This window comes from Neolamprologus brichardi, chromosome 22 (assembly GCF_056152115.1).
Source record: "Neolamprologus brichardi isolate AB-2024 chromosome 22, ASM5615211v1, whole genome shotgun sequence".
Lineage (NCBI taxonomy): Eukaryota > Metazoa > Chordata > Actinopteri > Cichliformes > Cichlidae > Neolamprologus > Neolamprologus brichardi.
This window is the reverse complement of record NC_142124.1, coordinates 25,160,270-25,183,332: the sequence shown is the minus strand read 5'-3', so window position 1 is coordinate 25,183,332 and position 23,063 is coordinate 25,160,270. Positions and strand designations below refer to the sequence as shown.

Sequence of the window (23,063 nt, the reverse complement as noted above, 5' to 3'; positions counted from 1 at the left end):
CCATCCATCCATCCATCCATCCATCATACACAATATACACATACATTTGTAATGGATGTGAGAGACTGTACAAAAAAGTGGAAAACGTGTTTGCCCCTAAAAATAAACAGTGTGTAGCCAGGGGAAACAAAGCATTTTATGCTGGGACTGGAACCACAACACTAAGAGACGAGGTAATTAACATGTAGTGGACAAGAATATGCATAAATGCTGGACTTATGTGTGATTTAAGATACTACAAATGTGCCAGCTCGTATATGAATTTCCATACAGACAGCATACAGAGACAGGTTTTCACACACTACAAACTCCAACTAGGGTTTAAATACCTAGGACTTGCCACCATTTGGTTTTAGAACTGAAGGCACTTCTTTGATGAGAGGTGAAATGTCTTTGAGACTCCAGTCATGTTCCTTCCAAGCTCCTTAGACTACCAGGATCTGGATGACTGAGAACCTACACAGACATATGACATCTCATCACTGGCCTGTGGGTGTAAATAGACTGCAGTGTCCTGACAGACGAGGTAGCTCTTCTGTTTTGTGCAATCTGCTTAGGCAGAAGTTGTTTGGTTTCCTTGATGCATAATTCAATCTTCTTAGCACTCAACCTCATATGCTATATTATCCTGTGTATGCAGGCAGACCTGATCCTTGGTATGGACCAGTCTTTGGCAGAACTTATATTAAGGTTCAAAAGCCTTGAAAACACAGTGTTTTGCAAAAATGAGTCTCAGCTGTAATGAAATTCCCATATCACCAAATCATTTGTTTCCCTGGCCACTATGTCTGGGGGGTTAGTGTTTGTTCTGTGTTGACACCCAATTTGTGTTGGAGTGGATAATAAGAGTCAAACCTTAAATGCTGATCTATATGCATTGGTTTATGGTACACATTCAAATCTCCCACATTACTGATGGCAATTTCATAGTCTAAGAAAGGGAGAAACGCTAAAAAAAAAAAAAAAAAAACATATGACATAATAATAAATTCAATTCAATTTTATTTATATAGCGCCAAATAACAACAATATTTGCCTCAAGGCACTTTATATTGTAAGGTAGAGCCTACAATAATACATACAGAGAAAAACCCAACAATCATATGACCCCATATGAGCAAGCACTTTGGTGCCAGTGGGAAGGAAAAACTCCCTTTTAACAGGAAGAAACCTTCAGCAGAACCAGGCTCAGGGAGGTCATCTGCTCCGACCAGTTGGAGAAAGAGAAGGAAGACAGGATAAAGACATGCTGTGGAAGAGAGTCAAAGATTTATAACAAGTATGATTCAATGCAGGATGAAGAGCAGGATTTTGAATTCATTTCTGGATTTAACAGGGAGCCAGTGAAGGGAAGCCAATATAGGAGAAATATCCCTGTCAGTACTCTTGCTGCAGCATTTTGGATTAACTGAAGGCTTTTCAGCGAGTTTTTAGGACATCCTGATAATAATGAATTGCAGTAGTCCAGCCTGGAAGTAATAAATGCATGAACTAGTTTTTCAGCATCACTCTGAGACAGGATATTTCTAACTTAAGAGATGTTGCGCAAATGGAAGAAAGTGGTCTTGCATATTTGTTTAATATGTGCATTGAAGGACAAATCCTGATCAAAATGACTCCAAGGTTCCTCACAGTGTTACTGGAGGCCAAGGTAATGCCATCCAGAGTAAGAATCTGGTTAGAGATAGATATACTATATGAAAAGTACTGACAGTGGCTGCAGTGTTTTTAGATGTTTCATTTCAGCTCTTTGTATGTTATAAACTTTGCTCCTCCCCAAGCTGTTTGATGGAACAACAACAGCACAAGCGAGAGTGCCCCACAGACCAGTTGTACCACATATTTGATACACTGCCTCTATCAGCAATGGGCACTGATTCAGTGGGGGCTAGCATGAGGGCATTCCTTGACTGCCTTTCTAAAAAAAGATTGGAGGTAGAGTCCTTAGCTGTAATGCTTTATTCCTGTGGAACCAGTTTGGGTTCAGAAGACAAAAAACATTTCTTGTTTTAAGATTAGATTTAACACTTTTGTTTTTGATCAAGCTTATATTTAGGCTTACAGCAGGTCAGGCTTATTTATATAGCACATTTCCAAACAGTCCATGTTGAAAAAAGTGCTTAACAATGTAAAATGCCACTAAAATAAATAAAATGTACAACAATGATGAAGTAAATATATATAAAAACAAACAAATAAATAAATAAAATAAGTCAATAAAAACAGCAAAAACAACAACAAAGGCTGTTAAAACCAAAATGTTTAGATCAATTTGTGTTAAAATCCAGACCATAAAAATGTGTCTTTAGTAACAATTTAAAATGTTTAAGCATTTGTGCAGATCAAATATTAAGAGGAAGGATTTTCCAGAGTCTGGGTCCTGCCACAGAGAAAGCTCTGTCACCATGAGATTTAAGTTTAGTCTGTGGAATAGTCAAGGTTAGTTTTGACCTGGACCTGGACAGGTAAGAAGGGCCTCGGCCGTTAAGTGATTTAAAAAAAAAAAAAAGGGAAGATTTCAAATTGGATCCTGTACAGAACAGGGAGCCAGTGTAGAGAGGCCAAAAACTGGTAATATGCTCCTTCCATTTAGTGCAGTTAGCAGGCGAGCAGCTGCATTTTGGACGAACTGGAGACGATGAAGAGAGGTCTGGTCCAAATCAAAGTACAGAGAATTGCACTTGTCCAGTCTGCAAGTAATGAACAGATCAATAACACGTTCAAAGACACTAGCTGCAAGATATAGCTTTACCTTGGCTAGCTGTCGTAAATGAAAAGGTGACCCTGCACATCCCTTAATTATGTTCATCTAGGCTCAGACTGCTGGGGTACTGACCATGTTACGCTCACATTTCTTCTTCTCTCTTTCAAGTCATTAAACTCATTTATTAAATGTATTATCTTAGTTGGTGTTGTGTCCTTGTCTCTCTCTGCTCCTCTTTTCTATCTTCTCTTCCTCTTCTTGACCAGCCAGTTGCAGTTGTCCGTCTCTGCTGCTTATATTGAAGAATCTTATTGTTTGTGTTTTCTCTCTAATGTTGCAGGGGTTGACCTTCCTATAAAACGGCATTGAAATTGTCTTTGTTAACTGTGAGTTGGCATTATGTAAATAAAAGTGAAGTGTTGAAATCAATCAAACATTACCAAAGTGTGAGACCACAGCAAGCAAAGTTTCTGCTAAGCTAAATTGTGACATTGTGACACATCTATCTGGGGACAGTACTATATCGGGTAGAAGGAGTATAAAGAAAAGAGGGCAGCAACTTATTTAGAAAAAAACTGACAAATAAACATAAAATAGTTTGTTTGTCCAAAAATGTTTACCCCGAAAAAGATATGCTGGTCTTGATTAGAGCTGTGGTTAGCAGGGAGATTGCAGAATGATACCAAACTACATATCAAATGTGCCCACATAACAAGCTCTTAGCATATTGAGCTGTGTCTCCCAGGGTAGCATCAGTTACAGCGTCTTTGGGGAAATTACCCTACCCTACTTCCTTGAGGCCATATATGACACTATTCAGATGAGTGTGTAATATCAAAGTCTATTTTAATAAATAAATAAACAACCCCCCCCCCCCCCCCCCCAAAAAAAAAAAAAAAAAAAACATTTTAGAGAAACTCAAAGTTGAAATTTAACTGAGCAAATTCTTTTATATAAAGTAGGTCACAACATGAACACATCTTTGTTATCAGCATTAGTTTTATTTATTTATTTCAATGCACTCCATGCCACCATTATGGAAAGATATGAATAAAAATTAATATATATAACATTTGAAACACGATGTTTGGCTGACCAAGCCTACCTCATGATCCTCTTGATATCTGTAAAAATGTGTACATTAAACTTGTTTGTATATATAATAATCAAACCAATTAGGTATTGATTCAGGAGTGTAGATACATTCCTACAGCATGGAAAATAGCTAGCTGAGATTGTTTGGGAATCAGATAAAAGCTTATCGGGACTCCTCTGGAGGAGCTGGAAAAAGTTACTGGGCAAAGATGTCTGGACTAACCTTTTTAGCATGTGAATGAGCTCTGGATAAGAGTCAAGTGTTGATGGGTGAGTGATTGGTTGGTGAACTAACTAAATAAAATTGGACTAATTTCAACAATTTCACTTGAATGAGAGATCTATGTTCATGATTGCCTGTTGCTGTTGTTTTAAAGACAACTAGCATTACCTGTTTAGCAAGCAACAGAACTATTTCTTCTTCACCTGGTGGTGTGTAACAGACAGTACCTTGGGGACTTAATTTCAATATACAAGTCGAGCTCTCTTCCTGACACCCAGCGTGTAAACAACAGCCTTTTATTGACAGAGCATGAAAAACGACTAGTCAAAAAGACGAGTGATGTGATGCAGTCCCCTCTCTACTCTCTCAGCTGAGAGGCAGCAGGGGGGTTGTAAGAATGACTGGCTAAAAATACAACCTCCCTGTGCCTTTCCAAGGTCACTCTGTCATTTTGATTTGATTGGACCACAGCAGTCACAGCTATCCTCCTTCTGAGCTCCACTAACAAGCATGACATTCTCTGCCAGTGATTGCTCAAACATCTCCCATATCTGAAGCATGTATTATGTTCTTAGATTAATTTTGCTTCCTTTTCAGAACCATGATAAATATCATTTGTTTACCAGTTAAATTAGACAATCAAGGTCTTAGATTATCAGCGGAGCACTGTAGACTCTATTCCACATTTTAGTATTATGTCAACTCATTCAGAGATTTTTTTTTCTCTCTGTTTAGATTTTCTACAGTTTGAAACAAAACACAGAACATAAAACATAGGATGAAATAAACATTAAGGACTTTTCATTAGGGGACAGCATCTTCATGGGTGTCAAATATTCATTGGTGGATTTTGTTCCCTTTTTAAGAGTTTGATTCTGGTCGCGTTTTCTTATCATACACTTAAAAATTGAAAAATGGAATATATATATATATATATATATATATATATATATATATATAAAATCTATTTGCACACACTGGCCATGCAGTACTGCAAAAATAATTAAAATGTACACTGATAAGGCATAATGTTATGAGCACTTGCTTAATATTGTGTTGGTCCCCCTTTGCTACCAAAACAGCCCATTAAGGCATGGACTCCACTAGACCCCTGAAGGTGTGTTGTAAAATCTGGTACCAAGAGGTTAGTAACAGATGTCCAGGCGATGAGGGAAAGTAATAAAAAAGTGTCCGGGTTGGAAAAAGGAGACAAAGAAGCAAAATGGTTAAATTAAAGAGTTATTAAAGGTCAACTGAAAGAGACGGACAAGCCGTGATCACCATTTAAAGAAACAAAACAAAACTCAAGCGTCGGTCAGTAAACTGAAAAGTAAGTCAGAAAAGGGTTAGTAACCAAGCACACTCCTCTCCACCAAGCAGGCGCAAACAATCACAAACTACAGCTCACTAGCTGCAACCACCAAACACTCACACAGCTCACTAGCTGCATGGCACTCTGGCACCAGAGGTCACCTTTCTCTGTCCTTAAATACTTTTAATTGCTGATCGGAGTCAGCTGTACAAAAGAAAAAGGTGGCACCTAAGGCAAGACAGATGGTAGGGCATGCCCACACAAGCAACTTCAGGAAGAGGCCCTGCTAGGGCCGTAACAACAGATCCTTTAAGTTGAGAGGTGAAGACTCCATGGATCAAAGTAAGGCTCGCTTGAACTGAGATCTGAGGAGTTGGGAGACCTAGTCAAACACGTCAAGCTCATGGTTGTGCTCCTTAAACCATTCCTGAACCGTTTTTGATTTGTGGTAGGGTGTATTATCTGGCTGAAAGAGGCCACAGGCATCATGGAATACCTTTTCCATGAAAGGATGGACGTGGTGTGCAACAATGCTTACGTTAGGTGCTATGTGTCAAAGTAATATCCACATGGATGGCAGGGCCCAAAGTTTCCCTACAGAAAGAACAATAACACTGCCTCCACTGACTTGCTTTCTTCCCATGGTGTATCTAGGTGTTCCCCAGGTAAACAACGAACATGCACCCAACCATCCACATGTGTACATTGTGGGTTCTTTTGGCAATGGATAGGGCTCAGTTTGGCACCCTGACTGTGTCTATGCACTGTATATTCTGACACCTTTTTGACACCAGCACAACATTTTGGGCAATTTTGAGCTCATCTATCGGATGGGACCACATGGGCCAGCCTTCACTCCCCACATGCATCAGTTAGCTTTGCCGCTCATAACCCTGCTGCTAGTTTAGTGATGTTGCCTTGCTTGTACCACTTTTAATAGATTCTGACCACTGAAGTTTACCCCACAAGATCTGTAGTTTTAGAGCTGCTCTGACCCAGCCGTCTAGCCGTCACAATTTAGCCCTTGTCAAATTCCCTCAAATCCTTATGTTTGCCCATTTTTCCTGCTTCTAACACATCAACTGTGATGACAAAATGTTCACTTGTTCCCTAATATATTGAAACCACTAACAGGTGCCATGATGAAGAGATAATCAGTGTTATTCAGTTAACCTTTCATAATGTTATTCCTGATCAGTTTCATGCACTAAAAGCTAAAAACAGACTAAGCTTGAATCTGTTCTTTCTTATTCTCCTCTCATTGTTCGGAACCTCTTATATGATGGCTTTTTTTCCTGTGCCTCTGAGATTATTACTTGATTGTTGGAATCAATAGCAACAACTTAAGAATTTAGAGTTGTACTGTTATATCCATATTGCAGTTGTGTCTGAGTACTGGCAACCATGGTTACTGCTATGTACCCTGAATGTAAACAGGATGTTTAGTGAGTGAAAATGTGTTTAGAGTTCTGCAGAATGCAGAAAGGGATACATTTTGCCTGAATAGGTGCATGTTACTATTAGGAAATATATTAGTGTCCATGCTTAGTTACACAAAGATATAATGTTTTGTGACTTCGACAACTCTGGCTTTAGTCTCAAGATGCCGCACTATTCCATTGATCTTGCGTTGTGTTACATCCGTTAGTTTTATTGTGCTGAAGTAATGCTGGCATACAGACATAAGGCGTTTTCATCTACTTTTTTAGTCCATATTATGACAACAGCCACTCTGCACTAAAGTCAAATTATGGTCTATCTTCACTTTAGAATATTAGATCAGTCCAGATCAGTCAAACTGGAAAATTTAAAGAACGTTGAAAGTTTTGCAAAGATAGATGTCATTTTTTTAATGTTGTTTGAGCAAAGTGCTGTTTGGCATGATGGGAAAAATTTTGTGTCTAGACAGTTGCAATATTTTAGAGGCCTTAGGGGGCTTAGGATTGCCTATGCCATGTCCCCTGCCTGATAATAAGCTTGTGTAAAAGTCTTTCACAATTTATTTGTACTATGTTCTAAAGAAAGTACAAGCTGCTGAACACCAGATTGTTAAAACATGTCAGTAATATCACTATAATATAGACTTGCAGAGGCCTTGGGTAACATGTTAATGCAGTGTTCAGCAAACAAACAAGGTTCTTCGTTAAAACCTCATCTGAGGCATTTCTGTGTGGAGTTTGCATCTTTTCCCTGTGCTTGCATGGGTTTTCTCTTGGTTCCCCAGAGTCCTTCCACGGTTCATACTGCTCTTTCTAAATCTGCTGTAGGTGAGGATGTAAGAGTGGTTGTCTATTTCCCTGTGTGTTAGCCCTGTGACCTAAGGTAACAGTCTGCCCAGTCTACCCTTGGATTGGCTTGTGACAGCTGGAGTAGACTCTGGCTCTCCTGCAACCCTAAGCTGGATAAGTTAAGAAATCCAAAGACGTGACTTGGTTTGGAAAGCTCCTTCTGTCTTTCCAAGGACTCTGAAAGCTTATTCAAGCACACAAAAAGCAATTATTAAGACAAAACGAGCTCTCATTGGGACCCTCCTTGCAAAGAAAGATCATTACTGCAAAAGAGAAGTGTATTTACCAGCCTCAGAAAGTAATTGTTGAAAATGTGTTATTTTATATATAACCACTTACAATAATAAAATAATAAATAGTAAAGTTAAAGTTGAAAACCATTGAAGCTGTGTGACATGAGGACAAATTTCTTTTAAGGAGCCTAATAAATGCTTTTCTGGAGATATCCTGGATGTTTGTGCACACTGGTAGTTGTTTACTTTCCAGTGCTCACTAGCTTGAGGTCATAGTCTGCCTTTTTGAACACATCATCCTTTAAATATATGACAGGTTTACTTCCCTGACTCACCGTTGCCATAAGAAGATGACTCTATTATCTCAAAGCTGTAACATTTGTAAGTTGATACAGTGGGATGAAAAAAGAAAAAAAAAACTAGCAGGGAATTGAAATACAGCTTCTGCTGAGAGCTTTCACTGTGAGTCAGAAGCTTTGACTTATGGAAGATGGGGGTTGCTCAGATAGTCCTCGGGGGCATGATGCACATGTTCATTCAGGCATGTAAATTCACACCATTGGTGCAAGGGGACAAATTTGCAGGTTTCAAGAAAAAGCTGCTGTTTATGCTTTCTTTTTAAAGACTGGCCAAAGATGACAAAACCAGATATGATTTGAAAGGGTATAAACTAAAGACAAGAGGAATATATATTGCTGTTTTATGCACGTGGCATAACTCATACTTGTGTACATACACATAAACTGTCACTGCTGGCACAAAGAAACTGTTTCTCATCTCATAAAATGAGGATAAACAGCTCTAGGCACATCTTTTACAACTGCAGCATTTACAAAGACAAAACAGAAAGTAGTAATTTACCTTTGTCTTCTATGTTTCAATTTAAAAAGCTCCATTCACTGTGTCCACAGACTGCATACGTGCATTTACGATTGCTCCTCTGTGATGACACCTGAGCCACGAGAACAAAACACAACGTGACACTTCATATGTGGGTGGGCTGGGAGGAGGGAGGCAAAGTTTCTGCATGGTAAGAAGACTTAGTCAGCCACCCCCATGCAGCTTAGCTGGCTCATAGACACTAACTCACAGCTGCTGTTGGTACTGCGTGTGGTTATGCTTGAGCTAAGTCAACCGCACAAATAAAACGTGTGAGATAACAAGAAGAAAAACAACATCCACAGATGTTTGTTGTAGGGCTAAAAGAAGAATAGAACCGGAAATGTGACACGAAACTCAAAGGGGAAGCATGCTGTGAAATATGTTAAATAGGTTGAAAAAATGAAACTTCATGTAAAATAATTGCAAAACAAGTCCTGGATGAATTTGAATAGTACCAAGCAGGTGCCTAAAGGTCTAATTCTGTTACCCCAAATATAGAAAAATAAAGCCGGAGAATTTGTGTTTTGATTGAGGCAAAGACTATTAAATTGCCACATAATATTCATTGCAGGATGTTTGTTGATTTGACCTTTGACCTGAATGGAGATTAAGATTTGAGACTGTGCATGTTCTGAATGAACATGTGCTGCAGATAAATGGACAAGTGGGACCCTGGCAGAAGAGCACAGAGTAGGCAGATTCATGGTCAGACGACAGAAATATGTCAGCCTCCTGGCAATGTGAGGGGACACCTGGAAGTAATGTAAGCAGGCCTCCCCAGCCCACCTTCCTAACTCTGCTCTCCAATTTCTCTTTATCTCTGTGTCTCATCCTATCTCCCACCCTCTCCTTGTGACTCATCACTAGAACCTTAATCACCAATGAGTGGGCACTGCCTCCACCTTCCATGAAGCGGGAGGCTAAAATCAGGGCCAGTATTCTGTTGCCCCCTGCTGTTTATTGTGTGGCATTGCATCAACAAACACATGGCTATGAGATTTCATGTGTTCCAGTTTTCAGAGGAACAAACGAAATAATCTGAGCTTCCTGTGTGCAGTTATGTACTTAAAAGGGGCATTCAGTGGTGTACCCTTGCCCAAGAATATAGTTTTATAATCGATGTGCCCTAAATCTGGCTTGGTGGTTTCTCAGTGTTTAACAGTAAACCATCTCAGTAACTGAAGATGGTTTGTCCCCTGACGCTTATGAGTTATGCAGAAGGACAATAATCAATACACAACAGCAAAAAAAAAGAAAAGTCTGATGGCAGAGCAATATTTGGGTGTTACACTTGGATCCAGAAGTACATGGACAATGTAAAAAAAATTTTTATTTTGCCAATGAACGTCATCACAGTAAATTTAAAATAAATTTAAAATAAAATAATCAAGATGTGATTGACGTGCAGATTTCATCTCTAATTCAAGGGACAAAAATACCACAAAAAATATATAACTGTCTAGAAATTACACCATTTATTATATATAGTTCCTCATTTTCAGAGGCTAAAATGTTATTGGACAAACTAATAAAGCAGAGACCAGGTATGATTGGAACATGGCAAGAGTTTTAACGCCCCAAATCCCACCAATCTGACTTTGTCTGAGGTATTAGGCTCCTGGGAAGTTCTAACAAGCCTATCTCTAATATTTTTTCCTCTCCTATAGGTTATCATTGGTGGCTCTTTAAAGGTCCCCAATAAGTTTGAGTCATTTTGAAGGATATATCAATGTTTTAAAATTATTTCTTTAATGTTCCTGGTTTTTGGTGTGAAGGTTGTACAAAAGACATGGTTAGGTTTAAGTTTTGGAGATTTCTTAGTTTCTAAATAGAAATCCCTGTTACTGAATTCACCTTCTGTTCTGCAGATTTTAACCAGTCCTCTTTGTAATCTCTTTCTTTAAATTTGTTCACCATCTCTTCTTTGCTCTCATTGTATTTCTCAGAAGTTTCACAGATATGTTTGACTCAATATGTTTGACTTGATTCAACTGGCTTACAGGTAGGCTTTTTTTGAGGTGGCTCGGATGGAAACTTGCAGCATGAAGTAATGTATTCCGATCAGTGGGTTTAGAATAGAAGGAGGTGGACAGAGATTTGTCTTTTTTTGTTACTTTTCTGTCCAGAAAGTTCATTTCTTCAGTGCTGTAATTGAGGGCCTGCAAAATGTCCATTTAGGAATTCTACAAACTAGTAATTGTCACGGACCCGGTTCCTGGGACTCGGGGTCCGTGAACGGTGTGAACCTTTTATTGTTATTGTTATCATTATTATTGCGTGTATGTTTGCTGCACTGTGCTCTTGTGTTCCATGCTGGTGTGTGTGTGTGTGTGTGTGTGTGTACGTGTGTCTGCGGGTGTGGCTGGAGGATGAAGGACAGCCACCTGCAGGCCTGATGGGTGTGGCCCTGCCAGCTGCTGGTCACGCCTAGGTTCCCACACACCTGCTTCTGATCAGGCTCGTCGGGGGAGCTACTTAACAGAGCAATGGAGCTTCCTCCGGCGCAGGATCGTTGAGTTAGACTCCATGTCAGTGTCGCAAGTACTGTTAAGTGTATGCCTGCTGGAGTGGTGCCATAACGGCTGCGTCTATTGGTTTTTCCTCAGGAGAGCGGAACACGGGACTGCAGGACGCACGGGGTGTGCGTAGGCACAGGAGCAGAGAGCACGGAATACCAGCACTTGGGAGAAGGCACGACACAGGAGTTGAGGGAGCACTCGGGAGACTTATTGTGTGGTGTATATTTACCCCCACTGTAAATAAATGCACTGTTCATTGCACTAAGTCCAGCGTTTGGGTCCTTTCTCCAACATTCCCCACGGCTTGCCCTGGCAAACCGTGACAGTAATATAGAGACTTGTCCTTTCCAGAGTAAAAACACATCATCTATATACCGTTTCCAAGACATAATAAATGGTAAATAAGGGTTATTTTAGTGATTATATAGAATTTGTTCTTCCAGGCGACCAACAAAAAGGCAAGTAAAAATGGGGGCCATTTTGGTTCCCATTGCAGTGCCAGAGATCTGAAGGTATGATGTGTTGTTGAAAAATAAATAATTCCTCTGTAGGACAAAAGCAGCCAGTTTAGTTAGAAGAGAGCTAGATGGTAATTTTGTAGACCTGGTATCAAGGAAATGTTCCAGGCTCTCTAGGCTTTGTTCCTGATTAATATTGGTATACAGGGATTTAATATCCAGGGTACACAATATTATATCTGTATCAACTGGTTTGAGATCTTTGAGGAAAAGCAAAAAGTGGGAGCTATATTTTATGTAATAATTTAAGGATGGTAAAAAGTTCTTAATGTGGAAGTCTACAAAGCTTGATATTGATATTCTCTGTTAGACTACCAATTCCAGAAACAACGGGTCTGTCAGGTGGTTCCTCTAGGTTTTTATGAATATGGGGTAATATGTATAAGAAAGCGCTTAAGAGATGTTCATTAAGTAAAAATGTTTTCTCCTTCAGAGAAATCTCCCCTCTTCAAGTAACAGTTATAGTTCTTTAAAGTATTCTTTTGTAGGGTGAGATTTAAGTTTTTTTTATAGAAAGTTTGGTTTGTTAATTGTCCATCCATCCACTCGCTTATCCTTTTCAGGGTTGCAGGAGCCTAGCTGTCATAGGGCGAGAGGCGGGGTACACCCTGGACAGGTCGCCAGTCTGTTGCAGGGCTAACACACAAAGACAGACAACCATTCGCACACACATTCACACCTATGGGCAATTTGGATTGATCAATTAACCTATCCCCACTAACTGCATGTCTTTGGACTGTGGGAGGAAGCCGGAGAGCCCAGGGAGAACATGCAAACTCCACACAGAAAGACCCCGGCCTGATGGTGGAATTGAACGCAGGACCTTCTTGCTGTGCAGCAACAGGGCTAACCACCATACCACCATGCTGCCCTCTATGAAAAATGCCATTATATATATGGTAAGATGAAGAGTTGTGGTGAATTGACTGACTTCATTCCCAAGACTTGTTACTCCACAGTAATATCACATTAATCTGCAATAATGTTTTTTTATACAAACATTGGGTTGAATTGAAACCATCCTAAATACTACAGAGTCAAATATTAAGGTTGAAAGTATTAGAGTAAAAATAGTAGCATTGTACCACCGTGCTGCCTTCGTTAAACGTCTTAAATTTTAATTTTCATATTGAATTTTGTCCATTATGACTATGGCACCTCATTTGTCGGCAGGTTTGATGACAATGATGACAATGGATTTATTCTGTTCAAGTTCTGTCAGTGCTTGTTGTTAGTCATCTGTTAGGTTGTGTGAAGTAAAGGTTTTCTGTTAAATATATTTTTCAAGTTCTATGAGTCTACAGTGTGTATCTATCAAGTGGTTTATGTTCTTAGGACAAAAGCTGCTTTTAATGTAAAAGGTACTTTTGTGTACATTATTGTGGGAAGGTTCATTGTTCATAAAAAAAAAAAAAGGCATCTAACATCTCTAAAAACATTATGTAAATTTCAAAAGAGTTCAAATTGACCTACAGAAGGAGTTGGTACAAAAGAAAGCCCAAGTTCAAGCACTGACAGCTGAGCAGGGGTCAAAGCAGTGTTACTCAAGTTAACAACAGCTAACTTCTTCCCAGGAATCGGGATTGGGTCCATGGACGGTTCTGTGAGTCTTTTCATTTTTCCCCACCTTGTGTGTTTCGATTTGGGCCTCTTCTGGACAGTGGTTCCAGGTGGGGAAACTCCGTTTGGTCCAAGAAAGGATATATGGAGTGGTTGGGTAATTTGTGCTGTGACTTTTTCTTATTTGTGGTAGTTAAAGGAAGCCTTGGATGTGTTTTCTTAAAACAAACTTTCTGTTGTGTTTGGTGTGGTTCAGTGATTGTGGCAGCATTCATAGTTGAATTGAGTATCTTTGGACCATGGGTATGTGTTCCCTTTTTGCAGTCTCTCTCATCTCTTAGGAATTTGGCTCTTTTGAGGTCCTTTGTTTTATTTTCATATTCCATTAGTCTTAAATCAATTTAAGAAAGAAGGTGAAGTTGTGCCAGAAATTTTTGTTGCTATCTGGAGTTATGGAAAGACTGCACTTACCTCAAACAGTGCCTGAATACAGGGTAACGCACTTTGAATTGCCGATTTATTTATTTTTTATTACATTAAAAAAAAACTCTTTCAAACAACCTGGAACTTCAAAATGAAGGAATGAAGCATAGCATTGTTAAGCATTCCATATTTGTTAAAGTGCTTGTGGTTTTGTACACTTTCATGAAAACTTCAATGCAAGGATTTACAGAATTCACAAGGTGATGTCATAATTTTGATTAAAATTGCTTTAACAAGTGGAGAAAAGCTTGTTTAATAGCCTCTAGCTTCTATGGTAGGGCTGGGCAATATGAGGAAAATCGAATATTGCAATATTTTTTGGCTACATCGCAATACACAATATATATTTTCACAATATGTCTTGACCCCAGCTCCCCCGGTACCAGGAGCTGCAGTTTAACCCTCCATGAATTCAAGCATATACTGGAAACACTCTCCAAAGTGTAGCTAAACCCATTTTCGGTTAGTATGTTATTTTATTTTAGTTATTTTAAAATATATATTAAAACCATTGTTGGTTTTAATCTAGTTTAAACCCCTCCACTGGATTTAGCTACACTTTGGACAGTGTTTCTGGAATGCAGAAGCTAGCGAGCTGATTTGGAGACCAAAAGTCAATCAGAATTTTTGCATCAAAGTCTGTGATTGATTGGTTTTGTGGCACATTTATAACAGAAAGAGCTGAGTGCAGGGTGCAGAGATGTTGAGGACAGGAGCGACACACTGAGAGCAGGTCCGCAGATGTCTGTGAGCACACAGAGCACAGATCTGACCACAGAATCTTTTAAAGGACTTGACATGGCGGACATTTAAGACACTCCTCCTTTTCTTCCTCTTTTTTTTTTATCTTTAAATGGTTTGGAATATTATACTTTTTTCGTTTTCTGTGAATTGGAATGGCACTTGGAGAATACATGATTTGAGAAGCTTGAAAAATCCGTTGTTTGTAAGCTAAGTGTGTCTGATACAGCATAAGATACAGAGTGTGAGATGATAATAAGGGGGTGTTAGGATACTAAAATGAACATGAGGAGGCTTGATAAATCATAAAGTCAAGACTGATCAAAACAATGAAGCTATAAAGAGGAGCAGTGCATATAAAGTGGTGAAAAGAGCATATATTTTATTCTGCTACCCTCATAAAAGTGAGCCTGTATCTGTCTAAATGTATTTACTGTGTACTTTCACACTAAGAAACTCTCATTATGACATCATTGCAAATTATAATGAATTGCAATGCTGAAACTGTATTTCCTGCTTGTCTCCAAGTGTTCAGTCAATACTGGCTAGACAAACCAGATCAGGTGTAATAAATCACTCCATTTGAAATGATGCAAGACTGACCTCGATATATAATTAGATTATAAACAACTTTGTGTAACTAATACATTTGCTCTTAATAATAAAGTACTATAGAGTAAAATAGTGTTTTTATTTAAAATTAAATTATCCAATAATAAATAAATTTAGTAATGTTATAAATAAATCAATGATTAAATAAATATAAATGAATAAATAAAATGATATATTTTTTAAAATGCAGAATTTATTCTACAACATTATTTAAGCACAGAATTCTTTATTTTAATGTATGTGGCTCTTGTGGTCCTCCACTGACCTTTGACTGAGCTCTGACCACTGATTTGATTCTCAGCTCAGTGACACCAGACAGAACAAATTCCATGGAAAAAGTCCACAGCTCAGTCAGTGATACAGTAAAGGAAAACTCAGCAGGAATTATCATTTAACTATTTTTAATTTTCTGTTAAAGGTTTTCACATAAAAGATTTTTTACATTTACTCTGGTGGTACATCATATTAAATTAATATATATATGAATTTAACTGTAAAAAAAAAAAAAAACAACAAATGAAAACTGCTGCAAATCTTTTTCTGGCAAAGTAATTTAAGAAAACCAGGTTAGTGTTTCTTAGAGACACACGGGTGTTTTATCAATTTTACAAAGTGTGCAGCTCCTCGCAGGTTCATTGAAAATAAACAGGTAGTTATTCTGTGAGAGATCACTGATGGGATAATAAAGCTGAATCCATTTGTTTCTCAGTGAAATCAGCTCTAAACAATGATTTATACAGCTGTGGATATAAAAATGAGCTGGAGTCCTGATTCTTCCAGAATCCTTTTCAAACCCAAACTCATGTTTCCATAAATCTGACAGAAAGTCTTGTCTGAGTCTCAGAGACAGTAAATACGATTATCGTTAGATCTTCATCTTATAATATAAAGCACCTTGAGGCGACTGCTGTTGTGTTTTGTTGTTGTGGGTCCACAGAGGTTGAAACACATATATTTAATTTTTCCGATTTTAATGGATAAAAAAAGTTGGGTATCATCTGCATAGCAGTGAAAATATGTGCTATCGCAGGGACAGTATCATAATTAATGAGGAACTCCATAATTAACCTTAGTGTGTGAAGAGAACTCCTATTTACAGTCTATTAGATAGATATGATTCAAACCGCTGCAGCGCCGTACCTACCTACAGCATGCTCTGTCTATAATATTCTAATAATAATAGAATATTATAGTCAACAGTATCAAACGCTGCTCTGAGGTCTACCAGGACAAGCACAGAGATGAGTCCACTGTCAGAGGACATGAGAAGCTAATGTATAACCTTCACTAAAGCGGTTTCTGTAGCAGGACAGCAGAGTGAAGACTTTTTTAAAGTACATGATATGTCATTTATATCATCAAGTAGAACTTGAGTCATGACTCTACTGATGATTCCTACCAAACTCTTCATTAAGTGGTTTGCAGGACGTTCTTCAGTACAAACTCAACTGATAATTTTGCGACTAAACATTAAAACCACAAATTTTCTCTTTGGACTTCAGTGGCCTTTCATTTGAGTCAGATGTTGTGCCTCTCCAACACAAACCACACAAATAGGTTCTCATTTATAAACAGGATTTATGGCACTTCCCACTCCCATTTCTAAAATCTTGATGTGATTGTGACGTGACCTTTCTACAAAACTGACTTTTCTTCTCCACATCTGGATGCCTACAATTTAGCACATCCTTGTTCTGACCATAAAGGCCCATGTTCACGTTATATTAAAAAAGAAAAAGAAAAATTAAACCAGATTGATCAAAGCCTCAATTTCAAACAATATCGCAACATTCATTTGGACAGCAGCAGATTTGTTGAGTTTAATTTTAATTAAATAATCGCAAGTTCACAACAACAGTCAACCAAAGGCGCTTTGATCCGACAATAATAAATCTGATTGTTGAACACACTACAGGTCCTGCAGTAACACTTGTGCATGCAGACCTTTTTCTTGAACATTTAAAGCTGAATGTGAGAGTTTGCCGGTGAATACCAGGGTGATCCACATAAATGCCCTTCCTGGTGGTTTATTAAAAGGAACACTGCATCTGGAAAAAAGTGCATATGAGGATGTACTTTTTTTCACACCTGTCAGATTCATGTGAAACATATTTCCCCATGCACTTTTTAATAAATAGGACATCAAGCTTTGTAAGAGATGCATTCACAGCTCCTGGTAAAAAGACAAACTGTTACGCTCCTATCAAAACTCGCCATTTTTTATAAGCCTGTTTTGATTTGGTTGTAGAACAAAGAAACATTCTCGCTCATTGTAAATGATTGTATGTTTTATCAGGTCCATCTCCAGCAACAGCTGATCAGTCTGAGAAGGCCATTGTGCGTCGCAATGTGTTTGCTGACTCATCATTTTCTACTTTTGCCTGAATGTGCCTCTGCAGACTCAGGCGGATGACTCTCTGCTGTGTGCAGCTTCATGTGTCTCTTTAGATGTCCCGTAACAGTGAAACGTTTCTCACAAACAGAGCAGCTGAACGGTTTTTCTCCTGTGTGAATCCTCATGTGGATCTTCAGGCTCCCCTTTTGGGCACAGCTTTTCCCACAGATATTACAGCTGAATGGTTTCTCTCCTGTGTGGACTCTCATGTGTTTGGTTAGGTCTCCTTTTTCTGCGCAGCACTTTCCACAGAAAGGACAGCTGAAGGGTTTCTCTCCTGTGTGAACTCTCATGTGCTTCTTTAGGTCTGTTTTCTGAGCACAGCCTTTCCCACAGACAGAGCAGCTGAAAGGTTTCTCCCCTGTGTGGTACTTCATGTGTCTGTTGAGATGTTCTTTAACATGAAAACTTTTATTGCACACTGAGCAGGTGAACGGTTTCTCTCCTGTGTGGATCCTCATGTGTCTGGTCATGTTTCCCCTCCCACTGAAATTTTTCCCACAGAACAAGCAGCTGTATGGTTGCTCCCCAGTGTGACATCGCATGTGTGCCGTTAAGGAGCCACTGTCTTTAAATGACTTATCACAGTCTGTGCAGGGAAATGGTCTCTCTCCTGTGTGGTCTCTTATGTGTCTGTTCAAATTTCCCTTAAGGCTAAATCTTTTCCCACAATATGAGCAGGGAAATGGTCTCTCCTTGACTACAGTGCCAACATCAATGTCAGGATTTTTAACATCTCTACCTGACTGGGCTTCCTTTGTTTGTGTCCAGTCACAGTCACTGTCATCAGTTTCAGTCGAGTCCAGAGAGTTGTCTTCACTAACAGGCTGTAACAGTGGATCTGGATCTGAGTTCCTGTCTGCTTCTGGTCCTCCCTCAGAGCCTCTGCTCTCCTCAGTCCAGCAGTGATGAAGTTGTGAGGACTCAGGCTTCTCCTCATCATCTTCACTCTTCACGTGCACAGGGCTGAATGTGAACGTGGTGATTTCAGCTACCTGCAGGTCCCGAAGCTGTTCTCCTGTCTGACTGGCCCAGGCTTCTTCCTCTTCCTCTTTAATCTGTGGGGGCACTGGGTCTTCCCCCGGGTCCAGGCTGGAGCTCTTCTCCTGGTGTTCACGGGAAACTTCATCTTTGCTCCCCAACGGCTGCTGAACATCTGAAGGAAACTCTGAAACAGACACAAAATGTGATCTCAGTTCTCTTTCAATCCTAGCAGAAATATGTTGTACCATCATATATGTTATGATGTCCACTACAGATTATTATGCAGAAGAAGCAGCTCGGGGTCAATTTGTGACACCATCATAGGCACATGACTAATTGGGATGCCAAGAGCCAGAAGCACACTTTCTTAACCCTGTACACTTAAACGTATCTCTGTTTTGGAGAAAGTAAGAGAGCAGAGGGAACAGAATGAGAATATTTTTGATCTGTGTGATTATTTAACTTTACAATGTGGTGCCAAATCACATAAAGTTGACTCAAAGTGCTTTATTTTACAAAAGGTAAAGATCCTACACTGTTAAAGAGGAAATCAGGGGCTCAGGGAGGGGCGGACATCTGCCATGACCAGCTGGGTGTGAGGAGAAATCAGAATCAGAAAGACTTTATTTATCCCCAGGGGGCAATTACGATACAACAGACCAGCATGACATTGAAGATAAAACAAGAAAGAGAAAAGATGTGAGCACAGCCAGTGAGGACTTCAACCTTTCTGGGGCAAAAAACTAAATATGTAATTTGTGGCATATGTGAAATTGGATTAATAATCAGCTGCCTTTCTCAGAGTCTTTCCTTCGTGTTGTTCTGGTCAGTGCTCAGTGCAGTAGCTTATTAATCAGGTCCTCGCCTGCTGCAGACTGGTCTAATGGAACTATCACCAGATGTGGTCCATCACAGAGAAGAACATCTAACTAGGTGATAGCAGGACCACAGACACTCTGTGGAAGTGCCTAGTTTATGCTCATGAACAGAGGTGTGGACCAAAAGTCAGCACTGCTTCTGAAGAAAAAAAATTTTAATATATTTTTTTGGCTTTATCAGATAGGTGCACAGTGAAAACTGACATAAAAGCGAAGGGAAAGACATGTGGCAAAGTGCCGCAGGTCGGACTCAAACCCGGGCCGGCCACACTCAGCCATGCGGCATATGGTCGCCTGCTCATCCAACTGAGCTAAACTGGCACCACCTTCTGAAGGAAGTTGAAGAAAAAAATTGCAAAGAGCCAGTATAAACATAGGGCTTTGCTGATGTCACAGTTGGAGTGTGACAAAATAAGTGTTGACGGTACACACGACTGGACCAGAATTATAGATAATTAAATGTTGCTGGGTTTAACATTTGGTGCATCTATTTATCCCTGTTCTGTCTACTCTCCTACTGTGATGTTAATTTTCCAACTCTGGGAATAATAAAGGCTCTCTGATCTTATTTCATTTTATCTTGCCTCCTTTTTTTTCTCGTGAAATGAAAACATTATGAACTAAAAACTTTCCATGCTCGATCAGTTTATTGCTGATAACAGCTCAGAAAGACAAGAGACGCTGTCTGTTGCAGTTTGAGTGATGTACAGTCAGGTCTGTGATTTGTGGCACTCTGACAGTTTCACCTCTGTGTACGACCAAAGTGGATGTTAAATTAGTGAAGATGTGAATAAAAGTGTAAACCTTCTGCTTGAGTTCAGGATTTTATCTGACCTGGTGCATTATCTGTGGACTAACTGAGCCATTGTCAGAAGCTCAAAATTAAATGGACAAGCATTTTCATGGCAAAGTTAGGTATGTTCTTGGGCCAGTAACAATAAGAAGTCTCACAATTTATTTTTATCGTTCATGTGGTTGGATGTAGAGTTGGAGTCACATTAGGTGGCTCTAGAGGATTTACAACAAGGTGCAAACCAGTGGTTACACTCGAGACCAGGAAGGTCAGATTAGACTTTACCAGAAAACATCAATCAAAGACGGCAGTTCTGGAAAACAAATATAAACAGGAGTGAATGTTTTATATTTCATATCTTGTCAGAGTCTGATTCACAGTGACTTTCCTGTTACTGCACTACAGTGTTTACTCTCTGAAAACTGGAAAATCTCACATTTGCTAATTATCATTAGAGCACAACACTAAAGTGTGACAAAATACTCAAGTCATAGAGACACATTTGGATTAATTTAATTTAATTTAAATTAAATTTACCAAAATTTTGCAGAACATGAGAAAAAAAATGAGATCGAGAGACAAAGTGATCATTTCTTTTTCTCATCAATAATTTGACTTTGTATCTGCTGGGATGCACGCAATCTCAACTCTTGCGCGCGGACATCAGCCGACAACGCGAGCTCGGTTCGGCTGCGCTCGGCTGTTTCCGGACACTGACCTGCCGCGTGCAGCCGGACTTCGGGCTTGAGCACGGCATCGAGCAGCCTCCTCTGGCGGCAGATCTCCCGCTCTGAGCGCTCCACTCTGTCCTGATACCTCGCCACGGTCTCCTCCAACAGAGCGACGATCTCCTCCGCGGCCGCCGTCAGCCGCTCGGTCAGCAGCGCTCTCAGCGCTGGGAGCTCGGCTGCTTCTTCTCCCTTCTCCAGCCGCAGCAGGAAGTCTTCGGCGGCGGCGCTGATCCGCTCGTGGACCGACACCCGCAGCAGCTGCACGGTGCACATTCTGCGGCTTCTCCCCACCGGGAGCCTCCGGGACAAAGAGAGCCAGTGGAAAGGTAAACACGCTGCGAGTTCCGCGTCGAGGAGCGCGGTGCGGAGAAAGCGAACAGCGCCCCTGCTGAAGCGGAGGCTTTCGGAGTCAGAGGAGAGTTGTGAACATCTGCCGGCGTCTCCTTGCTACTTTCTGGTTGTGAGGGACATTTTTAGCCAGAAGTAAACCGCCTGTGAGTCAGCAGCTCAACTGATCAGAAAGCCATGAGGAAAAGGTTGCGCATTCAATGATGAGCAGGTGAGGCTGAGGAGCATCACATGCGGTAGAATTTACTTATTTTTAAACTACCTCATAATTTTAATCACAGGTTTAGGTATTGTAGAATAGAGCATTGAAAGCAGACTGGCACACACTGATACTAACAGACACAAACAAATAGAAGACACCGCCCCAAGGATTGTGTGTGGGTTGTGATAGGATGCTGTTCTGTATGGCACAGCAAAGCACAAAAACTATAAGATATAAATTCTGGCAGAGCTCCCCCTCTCCTCTTCTTTCTTGCTCTCTACAGGGCTGACCAGAGAACAAGAGACAGTTGCCATGGTGAAGTGGGGAGAGAAGCTCGCTGCATAAAGTGTAAGATGACCTGAGGGATGGACCCACACCAGGGGGACCAAGTTTAAACTGCAGTCTTCCCCCAAACTCTCAACCAGTGATATCAATATTCTCTTTCTGTGTCTTCTAATAAAAGTGTGTTCTGCTTGGGTTCAGAGCGCTTTGTCTGTTTTGGCACATGGACCAGAGAAAGAGGCATGGCACAGTTAGTTACCTGAAATTTAAACTGCTTAATAATAAATTTTGAAAAATTATACTTGGATTATATACTTTGACTTTATACTAATTGTCCTTTTGTTTGTTGAATAATTGCAACTTTATTAATAAAGTTTAAAGAAATAGGAATCGGGTTTAGATTGAGTCCACAGTAATCCATAGTCCTCATGTGGTCCAGCAGCTGCCTTGTTGGCTCCGTCATGAGCAGCAGCCGGATGGAGCAAGATTCTGTCCTCCTGGTTTACTGTCAGAGGACTAGGTCAACACTGAGCTGCTGTTTGTCACTCAGCTTGGACTTACCTGACACAGGTGCCGCTGTTAGCTAGAGCTCATTGGATGCAGTCAGGTTGTTAATAAAGTTTGTCAGTAATATCAATTCTTGTTATTTTTAGTTTTCTTTTCTCTTTTTTCTAGTCCTGCAGCAAGTCTTTTGATGAATCACCTGTTTCCTTCTCTGGTGAGACATGACAATCCCTATAAATAAGACAAGTACCCCGTTAAAAAAAAAGCAGGATCTTAATCAAATGAAAGGATAATTATTCATAAAGACACTGGTGACACACACAGTAGCTCCTGAACATCTCTACACGACAAGCAGCAGGTGAAGTGAAGACCCGGTCATGGACTAGCAGTTTCTAATAGCTTACTGTGCGTTTATGGTGACTGAGCATGGGAACGTATCTTTATCCTATATAAAACTGCTGATCTTATCAGTTGCTTGCTGTATAAGCTTCCATTTGGCCTTAAAGTGACCAAGCCATTTAAATTACAGACAAATTTCATTTTATTTCATTCCTGCTGCTGGTATCCTCAACCCACGTAGTCATATCTGAGGATAAAACTCACTTCTGTCTACACCACATCCCTGCAGACCTTTCTCCAATCCACCTGTCAGTTTACCACTCCACTCTCCCCAAGGTGGGGCTTCAGGGGGTACATCCATGGACTGATATGACTCTTTCAAGCTCATTATGATGCTAATTCATCCTTGTATGAAACTGCAAAATAGCACACAAAAA

At 39.9% G+C, this 23,063-nt stretch overlaps 1 protein-coding gene across 1 annotated transcript; it reads right to left on the bottom strand.

The window, feature by feature from the left end:
- Nucleotides 1–15,587: 15,587 nt before the first annotated feature.
- On the bottom strand, nt 15,588–21,290 carry LOC148096783 (uncharacterized). Its single transcript, XM_087834586.1, has 2 exons — nt 20,939–21,290; nt 15,588–18,733 (listed from the first exon to the last, which is right to left on the bottom strand). The coding sequence occupies exons 1-2, from the start codon at nt 21,222–21,224 to the stop codon at nt 17,535–17,537; spliced, it is 1,485 nt and encodes a 494-aa protein (XP_087690712.1). The 5' UTR covers nt 21,225–21,290; the 3' UTR covers nt 15,588–17,534.
- Between the last annotated feature and the right edge of the window lie 1,773 nt (nt 21,291–23,063).

Bases quoted from the DNA above. Each gene is read 5' to 3' on its own strand.
- LOC148096783 (XM_087834586.1), bottom strand. From the start codon at position 21,224: ATGTGCACCGTGCAGCTGCTGCGGGTGTCGGTCCACGAGCGGATCAGC. The intron at 18,734-20,938 runs GTCAGTGTCCGG...TGTCTGTTTCAG, and splicing joins AGTCCGGCTGCACGCGGCAG to AGTTTCCTTCAGATGTTCAG.